This window comes from Eurytemora carolleeae, unplaced genomic scaffold, assembly GCF_000591075.1.
Source record: "Eurytemora carolleeae unplaced genomic scaffold, Eaff_2.0 scaffold776, whole genome shotgun sequence".
NCBI lineage: Eukaryota > Metazoa > Arthropoda > Copepoda > Calanoida > Temoridae > Eurytemora > Eurytemora carolleeae.
The window spans coordinates 23,098-45,301 of NW_019396698.1; the positions used below are offsets into that span (position 1 = coordinate 23,098).

At 31.4% G+C, this 22,204-nt stretch overlaps 1 protein-coding gene across 5 annotated transcripts in view; it reads left to right on the forward strand.

Annotated features, from left to right (window-relative positions):
• Window positions 1-720: 720 nt before the first annotated feature.
• LOC111707530 (gonadotropin-releasing hormone II receptor) overlaps window positions 721-22,204 on the forward strand; it is a 31,832-nt gene continuing 10,348 nt past the window's right edge. Inside the window, exons 1-12 of one of the 5 annotated variants that reach the window (XM_023480645.1) lie at window positions 721-762; window positions 2,400-2,542; window positions 5,517-5,575; window positions 6,710-6,944; window positions 10,267-10,588; window positions 11,030-11,161; window positions 12,845-12,917; window positions 16,970-17,064; window positions 18,472-18,525; window positions 19,231-19,336; window positions 20,840-20,917; window positions 21,416-21,537. In XM_023480645.1, the coding sequence (XP_023336413.1) occupies window positions 10,314-10,588; window positions 11,030-11,161; window positions 12,845-12,917; window positions 16,970-17,064; window positions 18,472-18,525; window positions 19,231-19,336; window positions 20,840-20,917; window positions 21,416-21,537 (935 nt within the window). In that variant the 5' untranslated portion in view covers window positions 721-762; window positions 2,400-2,542; window positions 5,517-5,575; window positions 6,710-6,944; window positions 10,267-10,313. Of the gene's footprint in view, window positions 763-853; window positions 869-1,197; window positions 1,248-1,743; window positions 1,790-2,257; window positions 2,271-2,399; window positions 2,543-5,516; window positions 5,576-6,709; window positions 6,945-10,266; window positions 10,589-11,029; window positions 11,162-12,844; window positions 12,918-16,969; window positions 17,065-18,471; window positions 18,526-19,230; window positions 19,337-20,839; window positions 20,918-21,415; window positions 21,538-22,204 lie in introns of those variants that run through there. The other 4 variants (XM_023480647.1, XM_023480646.1, XM_023480648.1 and 1 more) reach the window with 4 other exon arrangements.

A 22,204-nucleotide genomic window follows, 5' to 3' on the forward strand; every position in this document is an offset into this window, starting at 1 on the left:
AAGTAAATAAGGAGCATGTTCATCAAGTGAATAAGGAACATATTCATCAAGTGAATTAGGAACATATTTATCAAGTGAAAAAGGAGCATGCCATTGTTTATCATGTAAATAAGAAAATTTTCATCAAGTAAATACAGAACATGTTGATCAAGTGAATAAGAAACATGTTCATCCAATAAATAAGGAACTTGTCCAATAAGCAAATAAGGAACATATTCATAATTAAATAAGGAATATGTTCTTAAAGTGAACTAGGAACATGTTTATCAATTGAATAAGGAGCATATTCATCAAGTGAATAAGGAACATGTTCATCAAGTGAATAAGGAACATGCTCATCAAGTGAATAAGGAGCATGTTCATCAAATGAATAAGGAGCATATTCATCAAGTGAATAAAGAACATATTCATCAAGTGAATAAGGAACATATATTCATCAAGTGAATAAGGAGCATATTCATCAAATGAATAAGGAACATGTTCATCAAGTAAATAAGGAACATATTCATCAAGTGAATAAGGAACATATATTCATCAAGTGAATAAGGAGCATATTCATCAAATGAATAAGGAACATGTTCATCAAGTGAAAAAGGAGCATATTCATCAAATAAATAAGGAACATGTTCATCAATGAATAAGAAACATCCTCANTAGTATCTCTTGATACAGAGACAATTTTTAAACTTGATCATTATACAATCAAGGTCAGTATCTCTTGATACAGATACAATCCTTAAACTAGATAAGGATACAGTTAAGGTTAGTATCTCCTGATACAGATAAATCCTTAAACTAGATCAGGATACAGTTAAGTTTAGTATCTCTTAATACAGAGATACTTTAACGAGACCAGGATACAGTTAAGGTTAGTATCTCTTGATACAGATACAATCCTAAAACTAGATCAGGATAAATTTATGGTTATAGTATCCTGATACAGATACAATCCTTACACTAGATCAGGATACAGTTAAGGTTAGTATCCTGATACAGATACAATCCTTAAACTAGATAAGGATACAGTTAAGGTTACTATCTCCTTATACAGATTCAATCCTTAAACTAGATCAGGATACAGTTTCGGTTAGTATCTCTTGATACAGATAAATCCTTAAACTAGATGAGGATACAGTTAGGGTTAGTACCTCTTGATCCAGAGATACTTTAACAAGACCAGGATACTGTTAAGGTTAGTATCTCCTGATACAGATACAATCCTTAAACTACATCAGGATACAGTTAAGGTTAGTATCTCCTGATACAGATAGAATACTTAAACTAGATCAAGATACAGTTATGGTTAGTATCTCCTGATACAGATACAATCCGTAAACTTGATCAAGATACAGTTAAGGTTAGTTTCTCCTGATACAAATACAAGTTTTAAACAAGATCAGGATACAATTAAGGTTAGTATCTCTTGATACAGAGACAATTTTTAAACTTGATCATTATACAATCAAGGTCAGTATCTCTTGATACAGATACAATCCTTAAACTAGATAAGGATACAGTTAAGGTTAGTATCTCCTGATACAGATAAATCCTTAAACTAGATCAGGATACAGTTAAGTTTAGTATCTCTTAATACAGAGATACTTTAGCGAGACCAGGATACAGTTAAGGTTAGTATCTCTTGATACAGATACAATCCTAAAACTAGATCAGGATAAAGTTATGGTTAGTATCCTGATACAGATACAATCCTTACACTAGATCAGGATACAGTTAAGGTTAGTATCCTGATACAGATACAATCCTTAAACTAGATCAGGATACAGTTAAGGTTAGTATCCTGATACAGATACAATCCTTAAACTAGATAAGGATACAGTTAAGGTTACTATCTCCTTATACAGATTCAATCCTTAAACTAGATCAGGATACAGTTTCGGTTAGTATCTCTTGATACAGATAAATCCTTAAACTAGATGAGGATACAGTTAGGGTTAGTACCTCTTGATCCAGAGATACTTTAACAAGACCAGGATACTGTTAAGGTTAGTATCTCTTGATACAGATAAATCCTTAAACTAGATCAGGATACAGTTAAGTTTAGTTTCTCTTAATACAGAGATACTTTAACGAGACCAGAGCTGAAAACTTTAGAATGGGATATCCTTAATCCCGATCGGTTAATTAATCTGGATATTAATAACAAGAGGAGAACAAGCATTATTTAATCACAAGAATAAGAAAAAAGAGTGGATCAAACATTAATCCTGATATCCACCATTCAAAAGTTCCCAGCTCTGGATACAGTTAAGGTTAGTATCTCTTGATACAGACCATATTCTTTAACTAGATTGCAGGGTACAGTGTAGAATGAAAAAGAAGATTAGAAAAATATATCTTCTGTTAACACTGTAAAGGTTTTAATGAAATTCTCTTTCTAGGGTGTTATCCTAACTGTGAAAGGACGGGACGAGTACGATTTTTTATCCCGGTATTTTGCTCCATGGGTCGGAATACCAGAGGATCCTGTCACGGGTTCAGCTCATACCGTCCTTACTCCGTACTGGGCACAGATACTCAACAAGTAAATCACTTTTACATGCAGTGGAAGCCATAAAACTATGGTAAAGAAAGACACCAGTTAGACTTAGTTCTGTTTAAAAAGTTGTATGAACTTGAAACGCAGTAATTTTGCAGTGTACATGCAGACTAAGAAATTGAGCCTTTGCCACAACCCCTGATTTTCTAATCCCTATATAATTGCAATTTAATGTCTGAAGACCTTAGATTTTTAAAACTATTAATTGCAATTTAATGTCTGAAGACCCTAGATTTTTAAAATTTTTATAATTCTGTTCGATCAAATAACCTGAGTTTGAAATATAAAAGGTTTACACAATCAGGTTACGAAGATACAGAATTTGAAAAATTTTAGTCTGTGGCAAAGACTCCTTCCTTGGATTCACCGACAAAGGGTCAAACGACCCAGGGTCAAACGACACAGGGTCAAACGACAAAGGGTCAAACGACACAGGGTCAAACGACAAAGGGTCAAAAACGCGACAAAGGGTCAAACGACACAGGGTCAAACGACAGAGGGTAAAAAAATGCGACAAAGGGGCAAATTTTTTTAAATTTTGAAAGTTAGTATTTTTTATTATTATTTAGGATTAGGTTAGGTTCTTTCTGGGCCTAGCGCTGCGGCTAGGACAGGCTAGGGGGCCGAGCGCTGTGGCCACATGGTCAATTATATCCATTTATTTATTATTATTTAGGGTTAGGTTAGGTTAAGACACTTTCTGGGCCGAGCGCTGCGGCTAGGACAGACTGGGGGAGCCGAGCGCTGCGGCCACGGGTTAGGTTAGTTAAGACAATTTCTGGGCCGAGCGCTGCGGCTAGGACAGGCTAGGGGCCGAGCGCTGCCGCCACATGGTCAATTATATCCATGTCTAACATAAGATCCATGTACAAAATTGATAGGAGGGTTGCGAGTTTCCTATGATTCAAATCAAAAAATATTTTTATCATTTAGACAGTTAGATACCTGTTAAGTTGTTATCCATTCTTTTTTACTAACACTGTACAAATTTGTTGACTGAAAAAATAATTATTGGTTTCTATATTTATAATTCAATGCAATGAATATTTTTGTCTACAAAACTATGAAAAAAAGGTTATAAATATACATATAATATAATATAAGCTGCAGCAGAATCCGTCATTTCTTGGTTTACAGTCCCAGTAATATCAGCAAAAACTGCTCTTGGGGCAACTGTAGGCAGGTTTGCAGCAGCCATTATTTTCTCCTGCTCAACAGCTCGAACTTTATTCTTCACAAACCTATTTCCATGGGCATGGTCGGGTTTAACGGACTTAATTATCCCAGATTCATCGATAAGAATGGCTCTAGCATCGCATTTTTCAGCAATCTTATCCCGACACCTCAAATAGCTTACACCCGTCTTCTTGTTTATACTTGTCTTCTTGTAATGATATCCCTGTTCATCTACAATGATCCTACCACCTTGTTTTGCAGCAACAAATGTTGCCAACCCGACCATTATGGAAGCCAGAATCAGACTAAAGTTTTAAATCTTCAAAAAGGTTTTGCGGATTTTTGGGATTAAAAATGCGAGTTTCCTATGATTTAAATCAAAAAATATTTTTATCATTTTGACCTTTTGTCGTTTGACCCTTTGTCGTACTTTTGACCCTTTGTCGTTTGACCCTTTGTCGTTTGACCCTTTGTCGTTTGACCCTTTGTCGTTTGACCCAGTGTCGTTTGACCCTGGGTCGTTTGACCCTTTGTCGGTGAATCCTTCCTTGTACTTGATAAAAGGGCTTAAACCTATTGGTAAAATACAGAAGATTGATTAAATGTCGTCTTCCTATTCCACAGATTTATGGATTCCACCAACCAATCCCATTGAATTCAACAAGAAAACTTTCCAAATCAATTTTCATCTGAAAGAAAATATTGAAAGCTATAAAAGGTTTTAATGGATTAAATTGTTCAAAAATACAAAATCCGAAGAATATGTGGCCAATCGTACTAGTTACTCACCTCAAACTTTAATTTTCTAATTCTAATATTCGCAACCTGATGGTGTAAACCTTTGTGGTTACAAAATTTGATTCTCTTGGATCGAACAGAATTTTATAATTTTATATATCAAAGGTCATTTGGTTTCCAAGATTTAGTGATTTGAAAATTAGATTTTTAAGGTGAGTAATCAGTTCATTTGAATCTTTTATTCTTTTGTATAAAAATAGAAATCCGATCTCAGTTTCTATTGGTTTAATAGATATTTTCCTATATAACCATTATTCAAGATATTTACACTAAACTGAAACTTTCAAGATTCATTAATGTTTTCAACTCAGTTTGCAGAAAACCATTAAAATCAACAAGCTCTTATACGTAATAAAGAACGATCAGCATTTTGCCAGTTGCTCCGAGCAAGAGCTAGCAACAAGCGCGTTGTAGTTTTGAAACGTACACGCCAAAGGCTACAAATAAGTATAAGTCGACCCAGAATTTACGAAGATCTAGAAAGGAATTGAGTCTTTGCCACAAATTCAGTTTTTTTTAACCTATATCTTTGCAACCTTATCATGTAAACCTTTGATAAGTCAAACTTACATTATTTCATAGTTTGAAATATTAAAGGTCTACTACATTGGGTTGCAACGATATTGAAATTAGAAAATCAGAGTTTGTTGCAAAATCTCAATTCCTTTGACTTATTATTTTTCTTTCTGGATCTCTCTGTGATATGAAGACAATCTAAGAAAATGTTAAATTATTTAGTAACAGCTCTAATTAGCTAAAAGTATATTCTTAGACTTCACAAATGGACATATTGCTAACCTCTAACTCGACTTTAAAAATTCCGATAACTTAACTATCTAATGGTGCAATAAATCTTTGATATTTCAAACTTTGCCTTTTTGATCTGGTAGAATTTATTGTATGGAACATCATAGGTTAACGGCATAAGGTTACAAAGGTAAAGAGATTTGAAAATGAGACTTTTGATAGATTTATTTTTATCAAGGACTAAGATGTGTTCTCGGCAGTGCTCTCCAAGGGGTGGAGATCTTAAACTTAACCTAGGTAGGTTTATAAACCTAGGGTTGGACACGTTCCAAATTTTTCTAGCCGTTTTGTTAACAGTTAGTTCCAACTGTTAAAAAAGCAAAATTTCAGGTAGCCGTTAATTGTAAAGGCAAGAACGGAACATTCGTTTCGTTCATGGTATTTACTGTTTTATTTTTAGATTATCGTTAGTTAATTATCCCAATTTTATTAACGACGTTAACAGTAAAGGGATTGATTCTTTGTCACAAACTCTGATTTTATATTAGCTTTATCTTTGCAACCCATTGTCGTAGACCTTAGATATTTCAAACTATGAATTCCGTTAGATTAAACAATCTAAGTTTGAAATATTAAAGATTTACACCATCAGATTGCAAAGATATATTTATTACAAAATTTGAGTTTGTGGCAAAAACTCAATTCCTTTACAACAATCATCAACAGTCTATTACATTATTAACGGTTTGCAATGCAGCCTTTAACGGTCTTTTGTAGTTTTAACGACGTTAACAGTTTGTCAAATCTTTAACGGCACTATAACGGCACGGAACTATATTAATCCTTTTTTGTGGACTAAGCAGTATCTAGATATCAAAATCAACTATAATTATCCTATTCTTCAAGTTTTATGCAATTTTAAGAAGAAGAAAAAGAAATTAATCTTTAAAAAAAATCCATTTCGTTTTCTTTTTCAACCGTTAATTTTTTTCAAAAATGGCTCATTCGTTTCGTTAACGGTCTAGAAATTAACGGTTTTTGCCGTTCGTTGACGGACTCTTTTGTTAATTTTCGAAAACCTCCGTTCATTTAACGGAACTTTACCCAGCAATAAAAAACCTCAAGTTTAGAGAAAGATAGGTTTAGATAGAGAAAGAAGGGTTAAGTGCAAACTCATTTAATCAAAGTGGAATTCAATAATTTTTCATAGATATGTTGTACTTATTATGAAGTTTCGAAAAAATTCGAAATCCGCAAATTCCCTGTAAAACCGGTTTTGGACTTTCTGGCTTTTAGGAACTCAAAAATGAGGGTATCATGTGTTCTTTTCATGAGGCAAACACTCTATTTTGTATTTTAGTATAGATACAAGGCATGATTAGATTTATCTAATCTATATCGATTCTTAGGTTATATTAAACTCTGTTTTAGTGGAGCCAAGAGTTCGTGTTGCCGGGAACTCTGTAGTTGTTCTCTCTGGAACTCTCAGGATTAAATAAAAACTCTTCATATAATTAAACCCAGTTTTCACGTTAAATTAGGGGGTACCGTTTCATTTACTTAAAAGGAATCGAGTCTTTATTATTTTAAAAAATATTCTAATAAATCTAATTTCAGAGAGAATGATACTAAAACCTACTATGTAGGATGTAACAAGCGGAAAATGGTAAGATTTAGACTTCTCATCTAAAATCCAAATTGTCCTGAAGAAATATTATCACTACTCCAAGATTACTACAGATTATCTTCCACTTGTTGTTTAGAGAGGCGCAGAAATTAGGATACGAATATTAAAAGGATAGAAGACAGAAAGGAAAGTAAAGAAAGAGAATTAGATAACGTAGGAGATACAAAAGAGAAAGTTAGAGAAAATTGAGAAAAAATGAATGATAAAGACGAAAGGAAGAGATAGGAAATGAAAAGGAGTTCAAGAAGAGAAGAGAATGAAAGAATAGAGGATAGGAGGAAGAAGAAAAGAGCAGAATTAAAGAGAAGGAAATGAGTAGGATATGATAAGGAATACAGAAGAAAAAGGGAAGGAAAGGCGAAGGATATGAAAAAGAATACAGAAGAAAAAGAGAAGGAAAAGAGAAGGAAAGCAGAATGGAATGAGAGAGAAAAGAGAAGGAAAAAAGAAGAAAAAGAGAAGGAAAGGAGGAGGAAAAAAGAAGTAAAAGAGAAAGAAAGGAGAAGTAAAAGAGATTGAAAACAGAATGGAATGGGAAAGAAAAGAGAAGGAAAAGAGAAGAAAAAGAAGAGGAAAGGAGGAGGAAAAAAGAAGGAAAAGAGAAGGAAAGGAGTAGGAAAAGAGAAGGAAAAGAGGAGGAAAAGAGAAGGAAAAAACGAGGAAAAGAGAAGGAAAAGAGAAGGAAAGGAGAAGAAAAGGAGAAGTAAAAGAGAAGGAAAACAGAATGGAATGAGAAAGAAAAGAGAAGGAAAAAAAGTGAAAAGAAAAGGAAAAGTGAAATCAAAGGAAAAAACGAAAGGAGATAGAAAAGAGAAGAAAAGAGAATAAAAGAGAAGGAAAAAAGATTGAAATGAGAAGGAAAAGAGAAGGAAAAGAGAAGAAGAAGAATAATGAGAACCTAAGTGCGGAATAGAAGTATGAGAGAGAGAGTTGGAGAGACGGAGACAAGAAGAGGAGTCCGTCATGTATTGTATTGGAGGATCGGGAGCGAGGAGATGAAAAAAGGGGAACTTATAACGAGGTTCTATCCGGGTATAGTTCAGAACTAGTAAATCTCTCAGAGTAAGCTCAGAACTAGAGAAACTATCAAGGCGGAGTTGTGGAATGGGCAAAATCTCAGAGTATAGTTCCGAACTAAATAAATTCTCAAGTTGGAGTTCAGAACTATAGTTCAACTCTCTAGGCAGAAATAAGAACTAGTTAAACTCTTGAGTTATAGTTCAGAACTTGTTCAACTCTCTAGGCAGAAATAAGAACTAGTTAAACTCTCGAGTTATAGTTCAGAACTATAGTTCAACTCTCTAGGCAGAGATAAGAACTAGTTAAACTCTCTATAGTTCAGAACTATAGTTCAACTCTCTAGGCAGAGATAAGAACTAGTTAAACTCTCTATGCAGATATTAGAACTAGTTCAACTCTCTAGGCAGAGATAAGAACTAGTTAAACACTGGCGTTATAGTTCAGAACTAGTTAAACTCTCTAGGCAGAGACAAGAACTAGTTAAACTCTCTAGGTAGAGATAAGAACTAGTTAAACTCTCTAGGCAGAGATAAGAACTAGTTAAACTCTCGAGTTATAGCTCAGAACTAGTTAAACTCTCTAGGCAGATAAGAACTAGTTAAACTCTCGAATTTTAGTTTAGAACTTCTCAAGGTATATTTAAGAACTGGTCAAACTATCAATGTATATTTCAGAATAAGATAATCTCTCAAGTTAGAGTTCATAACTAGTCAAAAAGCTCTCAAGGTATATTTAAGCACTAGACAATTAACTCTCATGGTATAGTTCAGAGCTAGGAAAATCCTTACGATATAGTTTCCAACGAGACAAACTCTCATGGTATTGTTCAGAACTTGGAAAACTCTCAAGGTATGGTTTAGAACTATAGTAAAATTCTCAGGTATAGTTCAGAATAAGAAAAACTCTCAAGGTATAGTTTAGAATTAGAAAAACTCTCAAGGTATAGTTTAGAATTAGAAAAACTCTCAAGGTATAGTTTAGAATTAGAAAAGCTATCAAGAATAGTTTAGAATTAGAAAAAGTACCAAGGTATAGCTCAGAATTAGAAAAACTATCAAAGTATAGTTTAGAATTAGAAAAACTCTCAAGGTATAGTTTAGAATTAGAAAAACTACCAAGGTATAGTTCAGAATTAGAAAAACTATCAAGGTAAAGTTCAGAATTAGAAAAACTATCAAGGCGGAGTTGAGGACTAGGCATACTCTCAAGGTATAGTTCAGAACTAAATAAACTAGTTAGATGCAGAACTAGTTAAACTCTCTAGGGAAAGATAAGAACTAGTTAAACTCTCGGATTATAATTTAAAACAATACAAACTCTCAATGTATAATTCAGAACTGGTCAATCTCAAAAAAGGAATACTATCAATGTATAGTTCAAAACTAGGAAAACTATCAATGTATAGTTCAAAACTAGGAAAACTATTAATGTATAGTTCAAAACTAGGAGAACTATTAATGTATAGTTCAAAACTAGGAAAACTATCAATGTATAGTTCAAAACTAGGAAAACTATCAATGTATGTTCAAAAATAGGAGAACTATTAATTAGAACTATAGTAAAACTCTCTAGGTATAGTTCAGAATTAGGTAAACTCTCAAGGTTTAGTTTAGAACTAGGAAAACTCTCAAAGTATAGTTTAGAACTAAAGTAAAACTCAAGGTGTAGCTAAGAAGTAAGCACATTTTCCGACGAACCCCTTCCGAATCATAGAACTCTAGATTTCTCAGAACTCCAGATTATTGGGACAGTTCATAAAGCTTATAATAATAATATTTTTAAAGTTAATAATAATAATACTGGTAAAATTGATAATAATAATATTTATAAAGTTTATAATAACAATAATGACAAAGTTGATAATAATAATGATAACAATAACAACAACAACAATAATAATAATATTAATATTAATAACTAGCTGAAGAGCCCGGCGTTGCCCGTGGAAAACAAATTTTGAAAAAAAATCGAATTTTTTAGACTACAACACCCCCCATCCACCCATGAGTGTCCACAAAAAAAATTCAGCCCAATCGGTCCAGCCGTTCGGCCGGCTATAGGCAACATATATATATATATATATATATGAATGTCTTGTTTTATTATATAGATAATAATAATACTAATAATAATAATAAGAAGAAGAAGAAGAATAATAATAATAATAATACTAATAGTAATAATAGTAATAATATTAATAATAATAACAAAGTTATTACAATGACATTTACAACGTTGATAATAATTATATTTATAAAGTTAATAATAATAATATTTTTAGGTTGCAATTGATCTTAAATATCCTTGAACTGATAAAGATCTTTAAACATGAACTTCAGTGATACATTCTTTAATAATCAAAGTGATCATTACGGTTTTAATAACAGGAGTAAGCTAATAGATCTAGATATGAGTGATCAGTTCGATCTAAAAAACACAAGTGATCTCTTTGATCTAAAGAACTCAGGTGATATGCTTCGACTGAACAATACTGATGATTCCTTTGATCTAAATTTCCCAAATATAAGTTATAATTATGGTTTTGGAAACCTCACCGAAGATTATGGAATAAGTAATCTGTCCTTAGAAAGCCAAGATTACAGGTAATATTCATTTTGTTGAAGGGATTGTAAGCGTAATTTCAAATGGGCCTCCAGGCGAAGAGATGAATTCACGATTTAGAACGGTACCCTTTAAACCTTTAACTTATAATAGAGGGTAGAGAACTCCATGTGTTTATAATTATAGTTTTTTTATATTAAAGGATATTAAACGCTATCGTACAGTGTGAACTCAAAACAGCTGACTTTGTTTATATTCCTCGTAAATCCCGAATATGTTTCAAACATTTTAATTTATGCGATTTCTAGTAAATAAATAAATATCAATATTTCTTAAATATAAAAAGAATAAAGTCCGTCATCCTTGATTATTCATTGTTGTGAATCAAATATGACTTTAAATGAAAGGTAACTTGAGATTGCACCAACAGTCTCTTTAAATACAAAAAAATTTTACTTTCTTTGACAACTGTTTTTTTTCAGTGATCAGATTAACTTCAGTCTTCCTTCTGATATGGTTTTCGGCGAGGCAAATGTTTACTCTATAATCTCCTACTCTATCCTTCTAGTCATAGGAGTAATCAGTAACTCAGTGTCTCTCTATCAACTAGTCAGGTCAACACGGTCGTTGGATACAGGGTGTCCCACTAAACATGATAGTTGAGAGACGACATACAGATCGTCTTCGAGTTTATCATGAGAAAAATGTGTTCTTTCTTAAATGTAATGCATCTCCTGACAAGCTTAAAAACGCGCAACCTTCTTGGACCTTAATTAGATTTCATAGATCAAATACGACCTTTATAAGTCGTCCCTAAACTGTCATGTATAATACTGGGACTCCCTGTATTATGAACTATAATCTTTATAGACTGTATATTTGAAACTATGTATATTTAGAGAACGATTCTACTGGAAGAACAGTATATTTGAAACTATGTATATTTAGAGAACGATTCTACAGGAAGAACAGTATATTTGAAACTATGTGTATTTAGAGAACGATTCTACTGGAAGAACAGTATATTTGAAACTATGTATATTTAGAGAACGGTTCTAATGTAAGAACAGTATATTTGAAACTATGTATATTTAGAGAACGGTTCTACTGGAAGAACAGTATATTTGAAACTATGTATATTTATTGAACGGTTCTACTGGAAGAACAGTATATTTGAAACTAGGTATATTTAGAGGACAGTTCTACTGGAAGAACAGTATATTAGAAACTATGTATATTTATAGAACGGTACTCCAGGGAGAACAGTATATTTGAAACTATGTATATTTATAGAACGGTTCTAATGTTAGAACAGTATATTTGAAACTATGTATATTTAGAGAACGGTTCTAATGTAAGAACAGTATATTTGAAACTATGTAAAGCCCAGCATATTTGAAACTATGTATATTTATAGAACGGTTCTAATGTAAGAACAGTATATTTGAAACTATGTATATTTAGAGAACGGTTCTACTGGAAGAACAGTAAATTTGAAACTATGTATATTTAGAGAACGCTTATACAGGAAGAACAGTATATTTGAAACTATGTGTATTTAGAGAACGGTTCTACAGGAAGCCCAGCATATTTGAAACTATGTATATTTATAGAACGGTTCTAATGTAAGAACAGTATATTTGAAACTATGTATATTTAGAGAACGGTTCTACAGGGAGAACAGTATATTTGAAACTATGTATATTTATAGAACGGTTCTACAGGAAGAACAGTATATTTGAAACTATGTTTATTTTTAGAACGGTTCTACAGGAAGAACAGTATATTAGAAACTATGTATATTTAGAGAACGGTTCTACAGGAAGACCAGTATATTTGAATCTATGTATATTTAGATAACGGTTCTACTGGAAGAACAGTATATTTGAAACTATGTATATTTAGAGAACGGTTCTACAGGAAGACCAGTATATTTGAATCTATGTATATTTAGAGAACGGTTCTACTGGAAGAACAGTATATTAGAAACTATGTATATTTAGAGAACGGTTCTACAGGGAGAACAGTATATTTGAAACTATGTGTATTTAGAGAACGGTTCTACTGGAAGAACAGTATATTAGAAACTATGTATATTTAGAGAACGGTTCTACAGGGAGAACAGTATATTTGAAACTATATTTATTTATAGAACGGTTCTACAGGAAGAACAGTATATTTGAAACTATGTATATTTAGAGAACGGTTCTACTGGAAGAACAGTATATTTGAAACTATGTATATTTAGAGAACGGTTCTACTGGAAGAACAGTATATTTGAATCTATGTATATTTAGAGAACGGTTCTACAGGAAGAACAGGAGCAGAATGATACTTCTCCTTCTGCATTTAACAATAGCCGACCTTTCCGTAAGTAAACAGAGGCTTTTTTCAGGGGTATTATATAGTTGTGAGCCGAACAAAAGGAATAACACTCGAAAGAGGGAAAATAAAGAGGTACAGTTTGTCGGAGACGACCTTTACAACAGGGGAAATTTGAGGGATATGGTTCACAATAGTATATTACATATGTATTTTAACACTGAATTGGGAAAAATAAATTAAAATAAAAAAAATAATCCCTGAGGTTCATTACTTCAAATATGTAAACTGGTTTTAGACATTTACCCCACATGCACAGTGACTAATTTTTTTTTTATTTTGCTTCCATTGAAATTAATATTGGTTAATTTACTAAATTGAAATTATTTATATTTAAGATAAGTCTATTTCCAATCACAATACAAATATTTGTAATATAAAGGTGTAGTTTTAGACATGATAAAAACTTTGTATTTTTATTTAAAATAGTAAGAATAGATAAATTTGGTCAACTTTCTTTTTTTTCTGCTTCAATTAATCCGCCAGTCACAGAGTTTAATATTTCTAAAAATTCTTTTAAAAAACTACTTTTATATTTTCATTAAGTCCCAATATTTCTTCGGTCATTGTACTGCAAATCAGTGCACTACACAACGAAAGCTTATTTTAAGGTGATTTTTCATAAATATATCTGTTCTTGAAATCTAATGTCAGATCAAGACTTGTTTATCTATCTCTGGTTAGAGTTAAGATTGCTCATGACAATTGCAGACAAGATTTTTATCCTCATTTTACTAACAGAATCCCATAAACTAATAAATAGGATTATAATATATATATAATAATATATAATAGGAACTAAGAAGGAACTGAACACTCGGTGCAAGCTCTAATAGGATTATAATATATATAATAATATATAATAGGAACTAAGAAGGAACTGAACACTCGGTACAAGCTCTAATTTTAAAATCCCTATATCTGTGCAACCTTATGGTGTAAACCTTTGATATTTAAAATTTCGACAATTTGCCCCCTAACAGCGTTTATATTTATCAAATTATAATATTTTTGCAAGTGTTCAGTTGAGATCTTTTGTTCAAAGAGATGGCCATAACAGCTAATGAGAAAAACAATTGTTTACATAATACCGTTTTTTGTCTAGGTTATAATGTTTCTGGCTAGGTTATAATGTTTCTGTCTAGGTTATAGTGTTTCTGTTTAGGTTATTATGTTTCTGTTTAGGATATTATGTTTCTGTCTAGGATATTATGTTTCTGTCTAGGCTATTATGTTTTGTCTAGGTTATTTTGTTTCTGTCTAGGATAGTATGTTTCTGTCTAGGTTATTATGTTCCTTTCTAGGTTATTATATTTCTTTCTAGGTTATTTTGTTTCTGTCTAGGATATTATGTTTCTGTCTAGGTTATTTTGTTTCTGTCTAGGATATTATGTTTCTGTCTAAGTTATTTTGTTTCTGTCTAGGATATTGTGTTTCTGACAAGGTAATTATGTTTCTGTCTAGGTTATACAGTTTCTGTCTATATTATGTTCTGTCTATGTTATTATGTTTCTGTCTAAGTTATTTTGTTTCTGTCTAGGATATTGTGTTTCTGACAAGGTAATTATGTTTCTGTCTAGGTTATACAGTTTCTGTCTAGGTTATACAGTTTCTGTCTAGGTTATTATATTTCTGTATAGGTTATGTTTCTATCTAGGTTATTAGGTCTAGGGTATTATGTTTCTGTCTAGGGTATTATGTTTCTGTTTAGGTTATAATGTTTCTGTCTAGGGTATTATATTTCTATATACGTTGCTATGTTTCTATCTAGGTTATAATGTTTTTGTCTAGGTTATAATGTTTCTGTCTAGGTTATTATGTTTCTGTCTAGGTTATTATGTTTCTGTCTAGTTTATTATGTTTCTATCTAGGATATTAGGTCTAGGGTATTATGTTTCTGTCTAGGATATTTTGTTTCTGTCTAGGGTATCATGTTTCTGTCTAGGTTATTATATTTCTGTCTAGGTTATTGTGTTTTTGTCTAGGTTATTATGTTTCTGTCTGGGATATTATGTTTCTGTCTAGGATATTATGTTTCTGTCTAGGATATTATATTTCTGTCCAGGTTATAATGTTTCTGTCTAGGATATTATGTTTCTGTCTAGGATATTATGTTTCTGTCTAGGTTATTATATATCTGTCTAGGTCATAATGTTTCTGTCTAGGTTATCATGTTTCTGTCTAGGATATTATGTTTCTGTCTAGAATATTATGTTTCTGTCTAGGTTTTAATGTTTCTGTCCAAGTTATCATGTTTCTGTTTAGGTTACTATGTTTCTGTCTAGGTTATAATGTTTCTGTCTTCGTTATAATGTTTCTATAAAGGTTATACTATTGCTGTCTAGTTTATTTTGTTTCTGTCTAGGTTATATTGTTTCTGTCTAGGATATTATGTTTCTGTCTAGGATATTATGTTTCTGTCTAGGTTATAATGTTTTTGTCTAGGTAATTATGTTTCTGTCTAGGATATTATGTTTCTGTCTAGGATATTATATTTCTGTCTAGGTTATATTGTTTCTGTTTCGATTATAATGTTTATTTCTAGGTTATTATGTTTCTGTCTAAGTTATAATGTTTCTGTCTAGGATATTATGTTTCTGTTTAGGTTATTATGTTTCTGTCTAGGATATTATGTTTTTGTCTAGGTTATAATGTTTATGTCTAGGATATTATGTTTCTGTCTAGGATATTATGTTTCTGTCTAGGATATTATGTTTCTGTATAGGTTATTATGTTTCTGTCTAGGTTACTATGTTTCTGTCTGGGGTATTATATTTTTATCTAGGGTATTATATTTTTATCTAGGTTATTATGTTTCTGTCTTGGTTATAATGTTTCTATCTAGGTTATTATGTTTCTGTCTAGGTTATTATGTTTCTATCTAGATTATTATGTTTCTGTTTAGGTAATTACAATTCTGTCTATGTTATTATGTTTCTATCTAGGTTATTATGTTTCTGTCTAGGTTATTATAATGCTTCTGTCTAGGTTATTATGTTTCTATCTTGGTTAATATGTTTCTATCTAGTTTATTATGTTTCTATCTTGGTTATTATGTTTTTGTCTAGGTTATTATATTTCTATCTAGCTAGGTTATCATGTTTCTATCTTGGTTAATATGTTTCTGTCTAGGTTATTTCATTTCTATCTAGTTTATTATGTTTCTATCTTGGTTATTATGTTTTTGTCTAGGTTATTATAATTCTATCTAGCTAGGTTATCATGTTTCTATCTTGGTTAATATGTTTCTGTCTAGGTTATTTTATTTCTATCTAGTTTATTATGTTTCTATCTTGGTTATTATGTTTTTGTCTAGGTTATTATATTTCTATCTAGCTAGGTTATTATATTTCTATCTAGATTATTATGTTTCTATCTAGATTATTATGTATTTTATTTCTATCTAGTTTATTATGTTTCTATCTTGGTTATTATGTTTTTGTCTAGGTTATTATATTTCTATCTAGCTAGGTTATTATGTTTCTATCTTGGTTAATATGTTTCCGTCTAGGTTATTATATTTCTATCTATCTAGGTTATCATGTTTCTATCTTGGTTATTATGTTTTTGTCTAGGTTATTATATTTCTATCTAGCTAGGTTATTATGTTTCTATCTTGGTTATTATGTTTCTGTCTAGGTTATTATATTTCTATCTTGGTTATTATGTTTCTATCTAGATTATTATGTTTCTGTTTCTATCTTGGTTATTATGTTTCTGTCTAGGTTATTATATTTCTATCTTGGTTATTATGTTTCTATCTAGATTATTATGTTTCTGTTTAGGTTATTATATTTCTATCTTGGTTATTATGTTTCTATCTAGGTTATTATGTTTCTATCTAGATTATTATGTTTCTGTTTAGGTTATTATATTTCTATCTTGGTTATTATGTTTCTATCTAGATTATTATGTTTCTGTTTAGGTTATTATATTTCTATCTAGCTTATCATGTTTCAGGTTATTATGTTTCTATCTAGGTTATTATGTTTCTTTCTAGGTTATTATGTTTCTATCTAGGTTATTATGTTTCTATCTAGGTTATTATGTTTGCTATTCCTCTGGAGATAGGTTGGTCTGCTACAGTATCTTGGGAGGCAGATGAGATAACATGCAAGCTAGTCGTCTTCCTCAAGTAGGTTTATTAAGTTTCTAGTATCTAGTATCTAGTATCTAGTATCTAGTATCTAGTATCTAGTATCTAGTATCTAGTATCTAGTATCTAGTATCTAGTATCTAGTATCAAGTATCTAGTATCAACTATCTGGTATCTAGTATCTAGTATCTAGTATCTAGTATCTAGTATCGAGTATCAAGTATCTAGTATCAACTATCTGGTATCTAGTATCAAGTATCTAGTATCTAGTATCTAGTATCTAGTATCAAGTATCTAGTATCAAGTATCTAGTATCTAGTATCTAGTATCTAGTATCTAGTATCTGGTATCTAGTATCTATAGTATCTAGTATCTAGTATCTAGTATCTAGTATCTAGTATCTAGTATCTAGTATCTGGTATCTAGTATCAAATATCTAGTATCTAGTATCTAGTATCAAGTATTTAGTATCAAGTATCTTGTGTCAAGTATCTTGTATCAATTATCTAGTATCTAGTATCTAGTATCTAGTATCTAGTATCTGGTATCTAGTATCAAGTATCTAGTATCTAGTATCTAGTATCCAGTATCTAGTATCTAGTATCTAGTATCTAGTATCAAGTATCTAGTATCAAGTATCTAGTATCTAGTATTTAGTATCTAGTATCTGTATCTAGTATCAAGTATATAGTATCTAGTATCTAGTATCTAGTATCTAGTATCTAGTATCTAGTGTCTAGTGTCTAGTATCTAGTATCTAGTATCTAGTATCTAGTATCTAGTATCTAGTATCTAGTATCTAGTATCTAGTATCTTGTATCAGTATCTATACTATATAGTATTTAGTATCTAACATTTACCATCTAATGTTTAATTTTTTAAATTAAATGATTCAAGAAACATAAGATTTCTTAGTTTTCCCGAAGTTTTCATGATAAACAATTGTGTATTTTATGATATTTTAAAGACTCGGTGATGGTGATGGACCAAACCTCTGTAGAGTAAAAAAGTAGATGTTAGTTCCACATTTATTGAAAATTTATTTCGGTCTGGATTGACCCTCGTCAGTTCTTGAGATTGTTTCTTCACAAAGATTAAAAACAAACTGATTATGTTTTTTTATGATATACGATTATGTATTTCATGATATACGATTATGTATTTCATGATATACGATTATATTTTTCATGATATACGATTATGTATTTCATGATATACGATTACGCATTTCATGATATACGATTACGATTATATTTTTCATGATATCATGATATACGATTACGCATTTCATGATATACGATTACGCATTTCATGATATATAATTACGCATTTCATGATATACGATTACGCATTTCATGATATACGATTACGCATTTCATGATATACGATTACGCATTTCATGATATACAATTTCTGAAATTCTGATTAAATTTTTCCTTGTTTCAGAATGTATGGTTTTTTAATATCAAGCTTTATCCTTATTGTGATATCTATAGACAGGTAAACTCTAGGATGGCAAAGTCGTTGTCGTAATTATTAATACAGTGAAGACGACTTTCGATTTTAATTTTGATTTCTACCAATCTTTTAAACAGCAGAGACACGCAAACGTGTAAACAAAGAAAAGTTGTCAATTACAAGTATTTCTTTGTTTACTTGTAAACTTGTGATGTGAAAAATGCTTGTTATGGATACACGCATAATTAATAGAAAGTCGTCGTTAGTGTATTGATATGACTGCCGACCATTGTATATAAGAATAGAAAAGTTCAAATTAACGCAAAAGATAATTGTAAAAATTTATAGTATTGCACAAAAAAAACACCAGTCCTGTAATTTTATTTGTTAAAGTCCTATTGAGTCCTGTAATTTTATTTGTTAAAGTCCTGTTTAGTCCTGTAATTTTATTTGTTAAAGTCCTATTTAGTCCTGTAATTTTATTTCCTATTGAGTCCTGTAATTTTATTTGTTAAAGTCCTATTTTATCCTGTAATTTTATTTCTAAAGTCCTATTATTCCTGTAATTGTATTTGTTAAAGTCCTATTTAGTCCTGTAATTTTATTTGTTAAAGTCCTATTTAGTCCTGTAATTTTATTTGTTAAAGTCCTATTTAGTCCTGTAATTTTATTTGTTAGAGTCCTATTCCTGTAATTTTATTTGTTAAAGTCCTATTGAGTCCTTTTGAGTCCTGTATAATGGTTTAGGTTTGTAGCAGTCCTGTATCCGTTCTACCATCTCACCTCATCCCGGAGAACTAAATATATGCTTTTACTTTCATACATCACAGCAATATGCTGCTCCATACCTCAGGTATCCTGTTCTATCCTGATCTATCCTGATCTATTCTGAGCTATCCTGTTTAAATCCGTTCTTTCCTGATCTCCATACCTCAGGTAACCTGATCTATCCTGATCTATCCTGATCTATCTTGATCTATCCTGATCTATCCTGTTCTATCCTGTTCTATCCTGATCTATCCTGATCTATCCTGATCTATCCTGATCTATCCTGTTCTATCCTGTTCTATCCTGTTCTTTCCTGTTCTACCCTGATCTATCCTGTTCTATCCTATTCTCTCCTGTTCTATCCTGTTCTATCAAAATAAATCTTTGAATTAATATACACTCTGTGTTGTAACAAAATCCTTCCAAGGTCTACTCGTGTCTATATATATATTTACTCACGTCTATTTACAGGGTGAGATATATTTACTCACGTCTATTTACAGGGTGAGATATATTTACTCACGTCTATTTACAGGGTGAGTAAAAATCCGGTGCCCGGAGTTGTCTTCTATATAATATCTAAAGAAATGTTTCAAATATTACATTAATGTAAACTACACCTTGATATAAGAAATTATAAGAAAAGACGACATTAATCCATAATCACACTTTTTTTACTCACTCTGTTTACTTAGTTATATGAATGAAGATACAATGGAGTACAGAAAACCTTAGCAAACAACCATAATCAAAAGTAAACTAAAAAACTGTCCAATAAAAAAATTAAGAATAAATTTAACATAATCAATTCTATATTTATCACAATTTTAGAGCTCACTATATTACGGATACAAATCACTTAATTATGGATGCAGCTCAGTTTATTACTTAAACAGTAACATTTATTATTATATTACGGATACATCTTCCTATATTATGGATACAAATCACTTAATTATGGATGCAGCTCAGTTTATTACTTAAACAGTAACATTTATTATTATATTACGGATACATCTCCCTATATTATGGATACAAATCACTTAATTATGGATGCAGCTCAGTTTATTACTTAAACAGTAACATTTATTATTATATTACGGATACATCTCCCTATATTATGGATACAGCCATAGATAAATAAATAAACATAGATAGCTTATGTACGCAAAATCACCAAGAATTGTACAGTCTGCGAACTCATACTTCTTTGGAGAAAGTGTACTTCAATGATAAAGCGGGGTGGTTTGTTGTTTTAATTTAACCATTTGAACAACAATATTTCACTGAGCAATACATCATATTGACAAGAACTGAAGAAGGACATGAGAAGGACTAAACTAACTTAAATTTCTCTCTGCAGAACTCAAGTACTCAATGACATAAGAACAGCCAATGTTCACAACCGACCTAGTTAATCTAGGAATATCTTTAAAACATCTCTGTACATTTACATCTTTCTAGATGAAAAATGTCGTCTTATGCGCAATCTATCTATATCTATGGATACAGCTCACTTACGGATACAATTCACTATTCTACAAATAAATCTCAATAATTGTCTAAACTTCCAATTTATGTATTTCAGATTTTTGTTTTTGAAGTGCAAACCCATCCCATTGTAGCTTGGTATAAACAGTGTATGACCACTCTCCAGGGAACAGAGGTAATGAAACAAAGAGCTTAAACATCCCAACCTCAGTTAAGCTGTGAACTCAATTATACTGTGGATATCGAGATCAATGCTGGATCTTGATCTTTTATATGATCTGCAGATTAATTTAATCTTTGTTCTATATTCCTTATTATTATTGTTGTCTGGGGGTGAAGCTTTGATTTGGGGTTAATGAGAGCTTTGGCCCAGGGAGAAATTATTATAATTTAAAGAGAAAGCCTTGATCCTCAAACTAAAAGTGCCCACTATGGATATCATGAGCAAGCTATCGGGATTATCAAACACAACAAGTTCCCCAGCTCTGGTTTAGAAAACTTTTTATTAATGTTTATTCTGAAAAAAATGAATAAAATCCCTAAAAGTACTAAAATAAGAATAAAGATTGCATAAATGTATCTTTCCGATACAATAATGTGGTTTTTAAGCTGGAAACTGCATGAAATTATATTTTTTTTAACTTGCATTTGATAAATTTCTTTATATTTTTAGGAGATGTTATATTTCCTGTATTTTTTTGTTCTGTCCTGGTGTTTACCTGTCCTAGTAATGGGAGTCTGCTATTCATCCATAGCAGTTTCTATATATAGACGGGCAGATAGAACTGCACTCAGGTATACAGGGATCAATAAAACTGTGGAATAAGAAGACGATATTTAAGAAATCTTATGTGTTTCATGTTCATGGACTTGAGTCTAACTGTCGTTGTCCTATTTCACAGTTTTATGAGTTCCACTGTATCTATTGTCTAGTGTCTAGTGTTTGGTGTCTGGTGTCCTGTGACTATTGTCTAGTCTCTAGTGTCTATTGTCCTGTATCTATTGTCTAGTGTCTAATGTCTATTTTCTATTGTCTAGTGTCTAATGTCTATTTTCCTGTATCTATTGTTTATTGTATATTGTCTAGTATCTAGTTCTTAGTGACTAGTGTCTAGTGTCCTGTGTCTATTGTGTCTGATGTCAGATGTCTGGTGTCTGGTGTCTTGTGGCTGGTGTCTAATTTTTAGTATCTAGTTTCTAGTGTCGAGTGTCTAGTGTCTAGTTTCTCATGTCCTGTGTCTAGTGTCCTGTGTGTATTGTCTAGTGTCCTGTGTGTATTGTCTAGTGTCTTGTGTTTAGTGTCTAGTGTCTAGTGTCCTGTGTCTAGTGTCTTTTGTCTAGTGTCTAGTGTCTAATGAAAAGTGTCCAGTGTCTAGTGTCTAGTGTCTAGTGTCTAGTGTCTAGTGTCTAGTGTCTAGTGTCTAGTGTCTAGTGTCTAGTGTCTAGTGTCTAGTGTCTAGTG